Below are 16,598 nucleotides of genomic sequence, written 5' to 3'. Positions count from 1 at the left end.
TACGCTGCACTCCCTCAATAGCAAGAATGTCCTTCCTCAAATTAGACCAAAACTGCACACAATACTCCAGGTGTGGTGTCATCAGGGCCCTGTACAACTGTAGTAGGACCTCCTTGCTCCTATTCTCAAATCCTCTCGCTATGTTACTTTCAGTGACTGATGTACAAGGACACTCAGGTTTCGTTACACCTCCCTTTTTCCTAATCTGACACCATTCAGATTATAATCTGCCTTCTTGTTCTTGCCACCAAAGTGGATAGCCTCATATATTATCCTCATGAAATACTGCACTGCATCTGCCCACTCACCCAACCTATCCAAGTCACCCTGAAGCCTTATAGTATCCTCCTCGCAGCTCACACTGCCATCCAGCTTTGTGTCATCCTCAAACTTGGAGATGTTACATTTAATTCCTTTGTCTAAATCATTAATATATATTGTAAATAACTGGGGTCCCAGCACTGAGCCTATGACACCCCACTAGTCATTGGACAGTGAAAATGGACAGTGTCACTGGAAGGAAATGGACAGGCAACATTTTGGGTCAGCACTCTTCTTCAGACTGATGTCCGTTCTTTGCTGTTCTTCATTTTCAATTCATCGCCTTCCATACCATGCCTCAATGTACCTTAGTTTTATTTCTTGTCGTCCATTCAAATGCTAGAAAAACTCAGTAGGATAGGCACCATCAGTGAAGAGAAAAAAGGACTTGCTGCTTCAGATCAGTGACCTTTTATCAGAAATATTGATTGATATCTGTTTCAGATATTGCAGCCCTATTTGATTATGAATTCCAAAAGTTCATCAGTCACATGAGTGAAGAAATACCCCATTGTCTGTTCTGAATAGCCTATCCCCCATTTTGAGACTTTTGGTTCTAAACCCCTCAGTCAGAGAAGCATGATCCCAGTATTAACCCTGGCAAGCCCTTTTAAGAATTTTGCACATTTTGATGAGCTCATTGTGTATTCTTTTGAAAAGAATATAGGTCCAGACAGCCTGATCTCTCCTCATCCAACACGCCTGTCATCCCAGGAATCAATTTGGTGAAGATTCACTCCCTTTCTCGCAGGTACATCCTTCCTTACCAAGGAAGACTAGACACATTATTCGTGAGGCACAAGATCTCTCTACTTCTTACTCAATTCCTCTTGCAGTAACAGTACAATTTGCTTTTCTGATTGCTTCCCTGCTGCTACATATTAACTTTAGTCAAGAGAGTCAAGAGCGTTTTATTGTCATAAATGTCTCTTTAGAGATACAGCATGAAAACAGGCCCTTCGACCCATCGAGTCTGTGCCGACCAGCGATCAGTACGCTGGCACTATCCGACACAAGAGGGACAATTTACAGAAGTTAATTACACTACAAACCTGTATGTCGTTGGTGTGTTGGAGGAACCGGAGCACCCAGAGAAAACCCACCCGATCACAGGGAGAATGTACAAACTCCGTATGGACAGCACAGATAGTCAGGATCGAACGTGGGTCTCTGACACTGTAAGGCATCAACCACTGTGCTGCACTAAAATTATCAATGACTCTTGTACAAGGGCATCCAAATTCCTTTGAGCACCAAAACCTTTCAATCTCTCAGATTTAAAAAAAAACAACCTATTTTTCTCATCAAAGTGGATGACCTTAGATTTTCTACATTATACTCCATTAGCCATATCCTTGCCATTTCACCTACCGTATTTCCCGGCAATGAAGACGCACCCCCATTTTGAGTTGCTAAATTTTGAAAAAAGGCTGGCGGGCCAGGATCACGGATTTGGTTTAGTCAGTAGAAAGGAAGATGTGAAACTCCTTCAAGGAGGCAATGAGGACCGGGGAGCTTCCATCTTCGCCTGTCCCACAATGCGCAAGTCTGAGTGACGGAGACTTCCTGGCTCAGGGAGATCACATAACGGGGAGAGAGAGAGAGAGAGAACTCGAGACGGAGCAGCTAGCCTTCCGCTCAGTAGCTACCCACCAACCACCACCTCCACCGGTTGCGCCTGTGCCGAAGGACACCATGGCTGGCTGGCCGGCAGAAGGCGCTGGTGTGGCGGCCTGTTCCGCTGTCCGGTCCCGACGGCCGCTTGCAGCCACCCGATCTACTGAGTGAATTGCTGGCATGATCTCTGACCCCTTCCTTCTCACCGCTCCTGCCCTCCCCGCAACTTTACCCCTGGCAGCCCAGCCAAGTTTACTACTTTGTGCAGCCCAGGCCATGCTGATCCAGGCCAGACTCCCCACACGCTGTGAAAGAAACTCTTCCCCCCTGCCCAGCCGTACTGAGGGATAGCCAAGTGACTGGGGGGGACTTGTCCCCGCCCATGTTTTGTGAGATGGGGGACAATCCCCCTCATGTTTTGTGATCTGGACGGCTCACTTGCCCCAGGTCTGGCTGCAGTTCCCAGGTCGCCTGCGTGCCATGGGACTGGCTGTAGCGCCCAGGACGGCTCGCTTGCCCCAGGTCTGGTTGTGACACCCAGGTCTGCTGCGTGCCCCGCGAATGGCTGCAGTTCCCAGGTCAGCTCGCTTACCCCGGTTCTGGCTGCAGTTCCCAGGTCGCCCACCTGCCCCGGTACTGGCTGTAGCGCCGAGGTCGGCTGGCAGGTCTGGCTGTAGCGCCCAGGTCCCCTGCGTGCCCCGGGACTGGCTGAAGTCCCTGGTCGCGAAAACTAATTGGAAAAAAATACGGCTGCTGGCCGGATGAGTTTGGGTTATGGCCGGATCCGGGCCGTAGGTTGCCGACCCCTGTGTTAGGCCTCATTGTGACTCCCCCCCCCCCCATATTTTAAAAGCGATTTGGCCCAAGTCTATCTTTGTGGCTAACAAGCTAACCTTCGGCCTCCAAGACGCAGGTAAATTTTCCGGCCTTATGTGAGGGTAAAAAATAGCGTCTTCATTGCCAGGAAATGCGGTAACCAATGTCCTGTATCTTTCTCAGCCCATCATGATACATTGTAGGATTTACCAGCTTGCTTGATAGGCACCCTCTACTCAATCATTCACCCACATTTCCAAACCTCAGCACCCAGCAGGATTTCCATTAGTACCAATTAGATATTTTCAATATAAACTCCCCCAATTGTATCAACATTTGCATTTGAAAATGTTTGTCTCCGGCATGATTTGCAACCAAGCTGTGCTCATGCAGCACAGGCATTGGAGAGCAAATTTTCAGTACTTTTGTTATTATTTCAGGTTTACTAGTTTGTGAGATATTATTCTGCCTTTTGGGGGGGGGAAAGCAACAATTAAATCAAAAATGTTTCCACTAGCTGTTTTTGCTAGTGACTAGGTCAATGCTTGCAAAAACAGCTAGTGGAAACATTTTGCAGTCATTTGTTGCTTTTCCCCCCCAAAAAAGGCAGAATAATAGTCAATCGATAACTGCTCACCAGTTAATAGGTACTTTATGATGGGTTTAATTCGTGCTTATATTTATCAGCTGACTATTTCTATTTTTTACAAGTGTTTCTCTTGAAATTTCATTGCCAATAGAGAAGGTATCCTGATTTTCAATTGTCGGTTCTAATATTGGCAGATGAACAAGGCAAATTCAGTTATTCATCAGTTCTTAATTTGGTAATGCAATAGAACATAGTTTAAAGTTTGTGTGTCCTTCATGTAACTCAACTCGGTGGTCATGGCTGCTCCACTGTATCTTCTATGAATGAACAAATCTTATTATTTGGACTATCATACCATGAACTCCAAATTGAAGTCCAATGGGAAAGGAAGATAATGAATTATTATGTTAAAGTCTGTTCGAAAGTATTTTTAATCACAAGTTATTATTTTATTTTTGCTTTTAGTGACGCACATTATTGTTCCCAATGATAATGCTCCCTGTACCAAGAAGTGTTTGATGGGGATCATCTCTGGCTGCTGGTTGGTGGATTTGCAGTGTAAGTTATACACTACATTAAAATATTTGCATTCTAATTTACATTTGTGCTGGACTGTAGAAGCAACAAGGCCAGGCTTGCATGGCTGAAGAACGTAACTGCCTTAATATTGAGTCCAATTTTAAATGCATTCTTAGGTAATCCTTTACACTTTGTGTTACCTAATTATATGATGTTGTACTAACTGGTTGCAATTTATCATGACATATTGCAAATTCTAAGTTCATAACTTTCGCTCACATTTTCTGCACAGTTTAATAATAACTTAGCTAGGCTCAGATCTATACTTCTGTTTTACTTCATCTGTTGTGCTTCAAACAAAAGAGTATCTTAATTTTAATGGAATTTATTTTGCTCTTCCAGGGTATATGTTTAGTTTAGATAAGAGATACAGTGCAGAAACAAGCCCTTCAGCCCTCCGAGTCCACATGGACCAGTGATACCTGCACATTGTCGCACTATCCTACACACACTAGGGACAATTTACATTTATACTAAGCCAATTAACCTACAAACCTGTACATCTTTGGAGTGTGGGAAGAAACCGAAGATCTCGGAGAAAACCCACGCGATCACGAGATCTTACAACGAGACCAATCCATTTCCATGTTTTTCAAATGATCTAGCCTTTTGTGTGAAAATGGTTCTGTCTAGCATTAGCCATCCCAAGCCCTTCTCTTGTTGGCCATGTGTTGCAATACAAACTATTTGTTCTTGTAAACTATTGTAGATGTAGTTCTTCCCAGACACAGAGCAGAAGGACTTTTTTTGACTACACATTTTAGCATGGATCAAAGGGTAATATGCAGCATGGGTGAGTACCTACTGTTGATTGAACTCCTCGAGACTTGCTGAACCCAATGGCAGCACCCACAAGTATTGCACTTATAATGTACACATGCTGGACAGGAATCAGAGGTTATGAGGAGAAGGCAGGAAAATGGGGTTAGGTGTCAGCCATGAAGTCCATGAGTTCTGCACAGGTGCAGGAGGCAGCCCTGATACAGTCATCTTCTTCTTCTTCTTGCGTATGGCGTTCATGGCCTAAAGTTGTAGGACAACTTGTTCTATTTGATCTTATTTGATTGTGCACGCCAAGTTGATTGCATTCGTCGAAACAGGGCGGACCATGTGAAGGTTGCATTCTCCCACCCCATACAGTCATCGATGTAGTGGAGAAAGAGTTGGAGGAATAGGGCCTTTGTAAACCTGGAGCAAGGACTGTTTGACACAACCAACAAACAGGGAGGTATAGTTGGGGTCATGCAAGTGCTTCAACAAGATTTTCAGTTCAGCAATCTGCCAATCAGGGAACCCCCATGTCTGAGGTGATCTGTTGCCGACTATGATTTGTCCAGCCGCCTCTTCTCTCCCAGTTTTTTTCCCGCTATCCCCCGCAATCAGTCTGAGGTAGGGTCCCGATCCGAAACGTCACATATCCATTTTTGCCAGAGACACTGCCTGACCCACCAAATTACACTAGCATTTTGTGTCTATCTTTAATATTCTCTACAGCGTGTAATATTTCTAGCATGGTTGAAAATTATTATATAGTAATTATATATAAATTATTAGAATTAGATCCTTTATTTGTCATTCAGAGAACGAAATGTCGTTACCTGCAGCCATACATACAATAATACAATAATAAACAACAGAACAGACAGTAAACACAAATTAACATCCGCCACAGTGAGTCCACCAAGCACCTCCTCACTGTGATGGAGGCAAAAATCTTAGGGCTGCAGTCTCTTCCCTCCTCTTCTCCCTCTGCGCTGAGGCGATACCCCACCGGGCGATGGTAAAATCAGTCCCGCGGCTCACCGAGCTCCGCGAACGGGCCGGTTCAAACATCGCGGCCCAGGGTGGTCGAAGCTGCCGCCCTCCAGTCCAGCGGACACAGCTGTTGACGACGTCGTCCACTGGCCCGCGGCCGAACCCCGGACTCAGGCCGCCGCCGCCAGAACGCCGTCTCAGCCACCGGAGCACCGTTCCAGCCCCGAGCCGGGTCACCCTCACGTGAGCGTGACACTAACAATAAACTACATCTATATCAAGATAGAATAATAATAATAATAATAATAATATCTTTTATTGTCACTGCACATAAGCGCAACGAGATTTGGTATGCAGCTTCCAACCGATGTCATAACATAAATAACTAATAAAATTTGGATTTAGATATCCCGAGAACATGGATTGTAAAAAGAATAGTCAAACAGTCAAAACAGTTCAGCAGACTAAAGTGCAGATGTGTCTGTGCGACGTGACCATCCGAGGGAGACAGTCCAGGGGGATGGGGGGCACTCAGCAGGGCCGGTTCAGAGCCGCTACATCTCTGGGAATGAAGCTGTTCCTGAGTCTGGAGTTTCGGGCGTAGAAGGCCTTGTAACGTCTGCCGGAGGGAAGTAGTTCGAACAGTCCATTACAAGGGTGTGAGGAGTCTTTATGAGCCAAGAGATACTGCAGGCCTCCTGTGATTATTGGACAGATAAAAATTACAGTGTTTTTCTGCAATCCTAGATATTTCTGCTTCTGCCTCTTTTTGTAACAAGCTTGCTTGATCTTTGTACCATAAAGGTTTTTGCACATCCTTTTTTTTCCTCCACAGTGTTACTTCTTCTTTAGTCAGCTACAGAGTTTAGTCAATTCCAGGCAGTTGCCAGAATTATGTACTTAATCTTTCAGACTTGGCTTTAGTTCTCACTTACCGGTTTTGTCAGCTGTGTCACAGTGGTGGACCTCTTGTCTCGAGTTAGATTGTGGGTTGCTGGTGTGATATATAATCTGCAGTGATACTCAAGCATTGAGTACTGTCGGAGAAAATGTATTTTGGATGAGATGTTAAAGTAGTGTTCAATCTGCCCTACAGATGAAGATAAACATCTCCGTGGAACTATGAAGAAATCCAGAGAATTATCCCATTTACTTACGCAAATATAGATTTTTCAACTAATGCCATACACTCAAAAATCATTAAATGAATTATCTAGACTCTCATTACTATTTGTAATATATTGCTGAGTGCAAATTAGTTGCCAGGTTTATTACAGTTCTATAGTTATGTGATTACATTTCAAAAATTATTTGTGACATTGAGTGCTTTGGAACAGGCTGGGATTTTAAAAGTCACAAAACAATAAATTTGTTTTTCCTATACGTTAATGATTCTAAAACTAGGTGTCTTGACCTTGCCACAAAGTTGGCAAATTAGATATTAATTTAAACTTGATGACTGTGAAATTGACTCTTTCGGGTAATGACTGAGATTGACATTTTAGTATGAAGTCATCAAAACTTCAGTATATTTGAGAACATTCCCATGCTGAATCTGGAAAATAATGATTATATGAAATGGAACAAATTAGATAATCATAGCATAAATTCTGAACTAGAGAACTTCAGTTATAGTAACCAGAAAGAAAAATTGTAAAGCACTTGTTAACTACATCTAATCAGTCCAAATGCACATGACATTTTAAACGGGTGTATGTTCCACAATCAGAAATGTCAGTCCATGTGTAGATTTGGTGCAAGGACGAGAAAACTGAATTGTTTTGTGAGGTCTAGAGAGATTAATCCTTTTTGAATAGTGATAAGTGTATACTGAGGATTGCGTGGTAAAAGAGTGCACTCTTTTTCCCCTCAGACCGCTTCTTAATATCCTACCCCTCTATTCCATTCACCTCTGAGAAGGGGAAAAGATTCCTGTAGCCTATGTTGTCTATACCTTCAATGTTGTGCACAAACCTTTGTATATTAATGTTTCTTTTTCATTGAATATGAACTATATGGTATGTAAAAATGTGGCAATGGCCAATCCATTTTATGAACTTTTAGCTTAATCAGGAACAGGCCAGGGTGGCATAGTGATGCAGCGGTAGAGTTGCTGCCTTACAGCGCCTGAGGCCCCATAGCACAGAATCCTGAGCTAATTCTGCTACCACCATCATCTATTGCGACAAGTGATGGCTTCCACTGATTGTCGCCGGAAGCTTGCGTTTTCTTCAGCGACGGTCAATGACAGCGAGGTCAACATTTGTAACAAGATGGGCACGAAAAGAAGAAGAAGACAGCGCCAGAGACCCGGGTTCAATCCTGACCATGGGTTGTATGGGGTTTGTCCCTTCTCCCTGTGATCGCGTGGCATGAAGACATGCAGGTTTGTAGGTTAATTGGCTTCTGTAAATTGTCCTTGGTGTCTAGGATAGAACTTGTGTACAGAGATTGCTGGTCAGCGTGGACTCTGTGGGCCAAAGGGTCAGTTTCCACGCTGTATCTCTAAACTAAACGGAGGAAAAAAGTTGTCAAAACTTACATTGTGTCATGATTATCCTATTTTGTGGTTTATAAAACACAGGGACACCAGGCAGTTCTGAAGGCAAATTGTGGAGAGTTAGAGGGCAAAATAAGTTATGTTAAATTATATAGGGGTTCAGTTAGTCCTCCTTCAGTGTATGTGCATGCGTTAATAATCTTACTTAAAGATGGATATACTTGGAGTAGATACAGCGTAGCTTTACTCAAGCAATTCATCCTAAAAAAAAGAATGAGATTGGCGTACATTCATTCGTTTAGAAGAAGAGGTATTTTCGCTGATACGTACAAAATTCTGAAAAAAGATTGACATGTGGCAGTACCTGGGTAGCCTAGAATTTGGAAGCATAATTAAAGGGCAAATGGTGTATTATAGCATTGAGATAAAAATAATATTCTTCATGTAAACTATGACAATTTGTTTTGAATTCTCAACTTCTCAGAGAGGTATGAATGCTCAGTGGTTTGTATATATGAAGTTGAGAGACATTTTTGGACATTAAGGAAGATGGGGAGAAAATTAGATCAGGCAGCAAAATGGAATTGAAGATTGGTATCATCTAAGGGCCTATGGAAAAGTCTAGTCTGGAATGGTCTAATCTCATCTGTGGAATAGTGAGGCATTGTATAACCTACTTCTGCATCTTACTACTTGCATTCTTAAAGGACTATAAAAAAAATATATAATAATTGTCTGCTGATTCTTTTCACCACCAAATGATCTTTATATTAATGTTGGGCCACTGCCAATTATATTACATGAACCTACAGCTAAATTGTATGGCTTTAATGCATTTATACCAGATTAATTTTCTGACCTTTTATGACTGATGTGCCAGGATGATGAGCTTTTCCATGTCCTTTTCCAGGTGAGGAATGATGACGTTGAAAAAGAGAGAACCTATTTCCTCCCACTTTAGGTCTGAATTCAAGAAAGCCTGGATAGATGCTGTTGGCCTCTGCACTGACCTCTCAAATATGACATCAGTGCACTCATTTCAATCTGAGGATTGTTATCTGCTCCCTTTGATTTTGTCCGTCATAACACGTGAACATTTTAAAAGCTGTTGGATTGATACTAATTAACAATCACAATAAATAAACCATCCAAAGATGAAGAGCAGGTCTAGACCACTTAATCTATGGGACTTGGGGATTCTGGTCACTGAGTCACAATTACTCAGAGTCACCATTGAGAATCCATGAAATGCTATTATTTTTTTCGTGCTTTAGACCTACATCACTTATGCATTGCAAACCTGTTCGAAATGTTGCAGTCCAACTTTCCACTTTTTTTGAACTCTTTTATAGAATCCAATTCAGATTACAAAATAGAGAGTAATTATATGTTGTATGTTCACAGTGTTATTGGAAAATGTATTCAGGCTGACCAGCTCCATCACACCATCACAACTCTTAACACCAACATAGATTTTAATGCATTCTATCCAAGATGGATTTAGAGCTATATCCTACAGCTGAAAGGACAATATTCCAGCAATCAGGGCTGTTTGGGTGTCTGCATATTTATGACGACATTTCTTTCAGTCAAGTATTCTGCTCAAAATATTGAGACCCATGGGTTCAAAAATGTTGAAGTAATTGTTATACTTACATAAGGTAGTAATTTGGAATTTTACAGCTGTTATTGTTTTTTAATGATTTTATTCTTTTATTTATATTGGAGCTCCTCACCAAAAAAACTGTTGTTAAAATGGTAATTCCGAAATGTTTCCACGATAGAGTTGGAATTTTCTTTTTGTGAAATGGCATTTCATTGCATGCAGATTCATCACTCGGGGTTTGTTTGACTTGTTCAATCTACCGCAGAAGACAGTTTATGACTTAGCAATTGAGCCATGGGAATCTAAGGCTGATCGGGTAGGGGGCGCTGCACTGTCGGCAGCGTGTCCGTTTTTTTCCAACTTTTTTAATTTTTTTAGTATGTTTAAAAGTCTGTTTTTAATGTTTCTTTGTGTGTTATGTGTGGGGGGTGGTGTGGGAGGGTGAGGGGGAAACCGTTTCGGCCGCCTCTTCCATGGAGAGGCGACTTTTTTCAGGTCGCCTCCCCCGTGGCCTAACAGCAAGGATCGGCGTGGACTTTCCCGGAGACGCGCCCGGAGCTTCAGCGGCGGGCACAGTGTGGACTCTCGGCGCGGAGCGGGTGAGCCCTCGCTGGAGGGGAGCGCTCCGTTACGCTGGCCCGCGGCAGCCGGCAGCCTGAAGCCGCAGTCTGCAGAACTCCAGCTGGTGCGGCGTCTACAGCCCGGGATCCCTCGTGGAGGACCCGGGGGGAAGAAGAAGCTTCCACCGCCGGCCCGCGGCCGTCTTCTACCGCGGGTGCGGCATGGACTTATCATCTCCCCTGGAGGGGAGCTTCGACCGCCGGCCCTGCAGACTGCGGTGCTTCCGGTTGCGGCACGGCAGGTACTTTAAAACTTTGACCGCCGGCCTGCGGCCTACACCAGCCTGAAGCCGCGGTCTCTGGTTGGGAAGAGCCGATCCTGGACTCACCTTGACTTTGACTTTGTCCCTTACCATCTGGACGCCCGCAGCAACGGCTGTGGAGGGTGGTGGTCCCGACCATGGGGGAAAATGGAGGAGGACTGGCCAAGCTCTGTGCCTTCCACCACAGTGATGAATGCTGTGGTGGATGTTTGTGTAAATTTTTTATTGTGGTTGTGTGTTCTTTATTACTGTACCGCTGCTGGCAACCCAAATTCCACCGACCTTGGTTGTGTGGCAATTAAATTATATCTATCTAATCTAATCTGGACAAATTAGAAAAGTGGATGAGGGAATTGCCAATATTTTGTGTAGTCTCTATTTCCAGGGGATACTTTTCCAAAAAGCTGATCATAGCACATTGATTAAAAGACGCTGAGCTGCTCATTCAAATCACTTATTGGATGGACGAAACAAGAAAACTAAGCAACCCTGCTCAATCTTGATGTTTATTTTTTAAGATGGTGAAAATCTCTAGCCTTATTAATAATAGTCTTGTTAATTTAGTAGTTGCCATCTGCCGTAGGATGGATAGATAGATGGATGGATGGATGGATGGATGGATGGATGGATGGATGGATGGATGGATGGATGGATGGATGGATGGATGGATGGATGGATGGATAGATGGATAGAGAAGAGTTAATTAAACTAATGTGGCAGGGGGATGGGTACAAGAGCAGAGAGGCAGGGGGTGTAAAATGAGGGTAGAAGCAATAGGTAGCAAGGTGAAAAGTAAAAGTGGCAGGCAGACAAAACCAGGGCAAAAATCAAAAAGGGCCACTTTTCAACATAATTGTATAAGGGGGAAGAGCGTTGTAAAAACAATCCTGAAGGCTTTGTGTCTCAATGCAAGGAGTATTCGTAATAAGGTGGATGAGTTGAACGTGCAGATAGCCATTAATGATTATGATATAGTTGGGATCACGGAGACATGGCTCCAGGGTGACCAAGGCTGGGAGCTGAACATCCAGGGATATTCAATATTCAGGAGGGATAGAGAGAAAGGAAAAGGAGGTGGGGTAGCGTTGCTGGTTAGAGAGGAGATTAACGCAATGGAAAGGAAGGACATTAGTTTGGAGGATGTGGAATCGGTATGGGTAGAGCTGCGAAACACTAAGGGGCAGAAAACGCTGGTGGGTGTTGTGTACAGGCCACCTAACAGTAGTAGTGAAGTTGGAGATGGTATCAAACAGGAAATTAGAAATGCGTGCGACAAAGGCAAAACAGTTATAATGGGTGACTTCAATCTACATATAGATTGGGTGAATCAAATTGGCAGGGGTGCTGAGGAAGAGGATTTCTTGGAATGTATGTGGGATAGTTATCTAAATCAACATGTAGAGGAACCAACGAGAGAGCAGGCTATTTTAGACTGGGTATTGAGTAAAGAGGAAGGGTTAGTTAGCAGTCTTCTTGTACGTGCCCCCTTGGGCAAGAGTGACCATAATATGGTTGAGTTCTTCATTAGGATGGAGAGTGACATTGTTAATTCAGAAACAATGGTTCCGAACTTAAAGAAAGGTAACTTTGAGGGTATGAGACGTGAATTGGCCAAGATTGACTAAGCAATTAATTCTAAAAGGGTTGACGGTGGATATGCAATGGAAGACATTTAAAGACTGTATGGATGAACTACAAAAATTGTTCATCCCAGTTTGGCAAAAGAATAAATCAGGGAAGGTAGTGCATCCGTGGATAACAAGGGAAATCAGGGATAGTATCAAAGCGAAGGATGATGTGTACAAATTAGCCAGAAAAAGCAGCATACCAGAGGACTGGGAGAAATTCAGAGACCAGCAGAGGAGGACAAAGGGCTTAATTAGGAAAGGAAAAATAGATTATGAAAGAAAACTGGCAGGGAACATAAAAACGGACTGCAAAAGTTTTTATAGATATGTGAAAAAAAAGAGATTAGTTAAAACAAATGTAGGTCCCTTGCAGTCAGAAACAGGTGAGTTGATCATGGGGAACAAGGATATGGCGGACCAATTGAATAACTACTTTGGTTCCGTCTTCACTAAGGAAGACATAAATAATCTGCCGGAAATAGCAGGGGACCGCGGGTCAAAGGAGTTGGAGGAATTGAGTGAAATCCAGGTTAGTCGGGAAGTAGTGTTGGGTAAATTGAATGGATTAAAGGCCGATAAATCCCCAGGGCCAGATAGGCTGCATCCCAGAGTACTTAAGGAAGTAGCTCCAGAAATAGTGGATGCATTAGTAATAATCTTTCAAAACTCTTTAGATTCTGGAGTAGTTCCTGAGGATTGGCGGGTAGCAAATGTAACCCCACTTTTTAAGAAGGGAGGGAGAGAGAAAACGGGGAATTACAGACCAGTTAGTCTAACATCGGTAGTGGGGAAACTGCTAGAGTCAGTTATTAAAGATGGGATAGCAGCACATTTGGAAAGTGGTGAAATCATTGGACAAAGTCAGCATGGATTTACGAAAGGTAAATCATGTCTGACGAATCTTATAGAATTTTTCGAGGATGTAACTAGTAGCGTGGATAGGGGAGAACCAGTGGATGTGGTGTATCTGGACTTCCAGAAGGTCCCACATAAGAGATTAGTATACAAACTTAAAGCACACGGCATTGGGGGTTCAGTATTGATGTGGATAGAGAACTGACTGGCAAACAGGATGCAAAGAGTAGGAGTAAACGGGTCCTTTTCACAATGGCGGGCAGTGACTAGTGGGGTACCGCAAGGCTCAGTGCTGGGACCCCAGCTATTTACAATATATATTAATGATCTGGATGAGGGAATTGAAGGCAATATCTCCAAGTTTGCGGATGACACTAAGCTGGGGGGCAGTGTTAGCTGTGAGGAGGATGCTAGGAGACTGCAAGGTGACTTGGATAGGCTGGGTGAGTGGGCAAATGTTTGGCAGATGCAGTATAATGTGGATAAATGTGAGGTTATCCATTTTGATGGCAAAAACAGGAAAGCAGATTATTATCTAAATGGTGGCCGATTAGGAAAAGGGGAGATGCGGCGAGACCTGGGTGTCATGGTACACCAGTCATTGAAAGTAGGCATGCAGGTGCAGCAGGCAGTGAAGAAAACAAATGGTATGTTAGCTTTCATAGCAAAAGGATTTGAGAATAGGAGCAGGGAGGTTCTACTGCGGTTGTACAGGGTCTTGGTGAAACCACACCCGGAGTATTGCGTACAGTTTTGGTCTCCAAATCTGAGGAAGGACATTATTGCCATAGAGGGAGTGCAGAGAAGGTTCACCAGACTGATTCCTGGGATGTCAGGACTGTCTTATGAAGAAAGACTGGATAGACTTGGCTTATACTCTCTAAAATTTAGGAGATTGAGAGGGGATCTTATAGAAACTTACAAAATTCTTAAGGGGTTGGACAGGCTAGATGCAGGAAGATTGTTCCAGATGTTGGGGAAGTCCAGGACAAGGGGTCACAGCTTAAGGATAAGGGGGAAATCCTTTAAAACCGAGATGAGAAAAACTTTTTTCACACAGAGAGTGGTGAATCTCTGGAACTCTCTGCCACAGAGGGTAGTTGAGGCCAGTTCATTGGCTATATTTAAGAGGGAGTTAGATGTGGCCCTTGTGGCTAAGGGGATCAGAGGGTATGGAGAGAAGGCAGGTACGGGATACTGAGTTGGATGATCAGCCATGATCATATTGAATGGCGGTGCAGGCTCGAAGGGCCGAATGGCATACTCCTGCACCTAATGTCTATGTTTCTATGTTTCTAATTACTGAACTATAAATTTCTTTCAAAATTAATAGTAACTTTGTTCGGTTGATAAAATTGAAATCAGCCCAACTCCACAATAATGTAGGGCTGATAATTTGTAGTGCAAGAAAAATATAATACCAACCATGGATTCTTCTCATTCCTTCAGATTTTGAATATCTTAGAGATTTTGATGGAAATTTTCAATTCTTGTTTTTCTCTCTCTCACTGCATCTCTTGTCATCTAGTAATTCTTTCCATTTATTAATATCTATCTTTCCACCTGACTTAGTAGTGGAACAGGAAGTAGACAATTCAGCCATTTGGGCATGCTCTGCCATTCATTAGGATGATCTGTGATCCTCCATCTGAACATCATATTTTGTCATGCCCATTTATGCTTTCTGTGTTCCAAAGTTCATATGTCTACCTCTTAAATATATCCATTGACTTGACCTGTGATAGAGAATTGTTTGATTGAAGACATTTCTCCTTATCTAGGTACTCCTTATCTAGGTACTTTGTCTCAAATATTTTACCTTCTCCTTCAGTTGGAGGGCAAAATTGTTTTAAGCTGTTGGACACAAGGAAAAGTCAAACTGAACATAGATGATGTAAGATTACTACTGAAAATGCGGGCTTATATAAGATATTTAGACATATGCACAGTTGATATTTGAGAAATACGTATAAGGAAATATATAGTTTTAAGTTTCTGTTTTCCTTATTGTTCTAGTGTGAATTGGTAGAATAAGTTAAAGATCATCAACTGTTCGGCATTTGAGTCTGAGTGGATACTCTAAAATGGAGGTCCTCATTCATACTTTCAAACAAGAAAACGTTTTTTTAATTTGTCCTCATCACCTCATTTCCTTTTGAATTTTTCTCTTAATAATAAGCTTTATATGATCACAACAATTCAACAATTACTTGTTTATCACATTGTTCACTGGCATTTCGAAAGATCTTCAGGTCATTAAAGCAGCGTTTTCTTAATTTTGAATACTTCATTGGTAAGAGGCAGTATTGTACTGGATGGGGGGGTGGGGGAAGTAACAAGGAAATGTGAAGGAAACCGCATAATATGATATTAACAATACAAGCAGAGTGTCACAGAGGAAGATTGATGGGAAATTGGATTGAAAGAGATCTAAATACATGAGTAGTGTTAGATGTTTAAATAAATATTTCATCTCAATGTTCTATTGAAGAATATAGGAGCCACAGGAAAATTTATTCTTTAGTAATAAAGTTATTTTAATGAAAAATCTTAAAATTGCCACGGTTTTCCCAGGGCTGAAGGTAAGGATAATTTTGGAAATTTACAAAGGATGATGAAAAGAACTGAAGGAGACTAAAAGCAAAATGGTACAGTAAAGAAGCAAGAAATATTAAAACAAATCGTTAGTAATGATGCAACTTTATAGGACTTTGAATAGGCTTCATTTAGAGTATTGTGTGCAGTTTTGATAGCCCCATTACAGGAAGGATGGGGTTTAGCAGAATGATGCCTGGATTACGTGGTAATAGCTGTAGGGAAAGTTTGGACGGACTTGGATTGTTTTCTCTGGAACGCCAGAGGTTGCGAGAAGACCTGGGAGCAGTATATAAAACAAAACTAAGTGGGACCCGTTGGGTCCCAGTCACACGGTCCCCCAACGCAACCCATTCCCCAACACAATATTCCACCACTCACCCGTTCCCCCAACGCTACATTCCACCACTCACCCATAGCCCCTAACTGCGCAGGAGCGGCTCATTTCCCCTCATCCCCCAGCACACCCTCCCCCTCCTTTTCCCGTGTGGGAGGAGAGGGGGGGAGGGATGTTGGGTGTGTGGGGCGGGAGGGGAGGAGGGATGTGGGGTGGGAGGGGAGGACGTGTGCATGTGGACGGGGAGGTGTAGGAGGGGGGGAGATGGTGGTGTGGGGGGAGGGGGTTATCGGGGAGGGGATTGTGTGGTGGGGAGGAGGTGTGTATGTGGGCGGGAGGGATATGGGAGGAGGGATGTGTGGGGGAGAGTGTGTGTGGGAGGGGGGTGTGTGTGGGCGGGGGGTTGGGGGCAAGGTTGTGTGGGCGGGTGGAGGGGTGTGTGGGTGGGGAGAGGGTTGTGGGCGGGGGAGGGGTTTGGGTCTGGGGGGATTGTGGGGGGAGGGGGTGAGGTGTGGGC

At 43.3% G+C, this 16,598-nt stretch overlaps 1 protein-coding gene across 1 annotated transcript in view; it reads left to right on the top strand.

Moving 5' to 3' along the window:
- The window catches only part of bard1 (BRCA1 associated RING domain 1), a 184,616-nt gene that overhangs the window by 149,970 nt on the left and 18,048 nt on the right, over positions 1-16,598 (top strand). Inside the window, exon 9 of the mRNA XM_033024331.1 lies at positions 3,809-3,901. Within this exon, the coding sequence (XP_032880222.1) occupies positions 3,809-3,901 (93 nt within the window). The remainder of the gene's footprint in view (positions 1-3,808; positions 3,902-16,598) is intronic.

This window comes from Amblyraja radiata, chromosome 7 (genome assembly GCF_010909765.2).
Source record: "Amblyraja radiata isolate CabotCenter1 chromosome 7, sAmbRad1.1.pri, whole genome shotgun sequence".
Classification (NCBI taxonomy): Eukaryota; Metazoa; Chordata; class Chondrichthyes; order Rajiformes; family Rajidae; genus Amblyraja; species Amblyraja radiata.
Note: the sequence above shows the minus strand (reverse complement) of the source record. Positions and strands in the feature narration are given on the sequence as shown.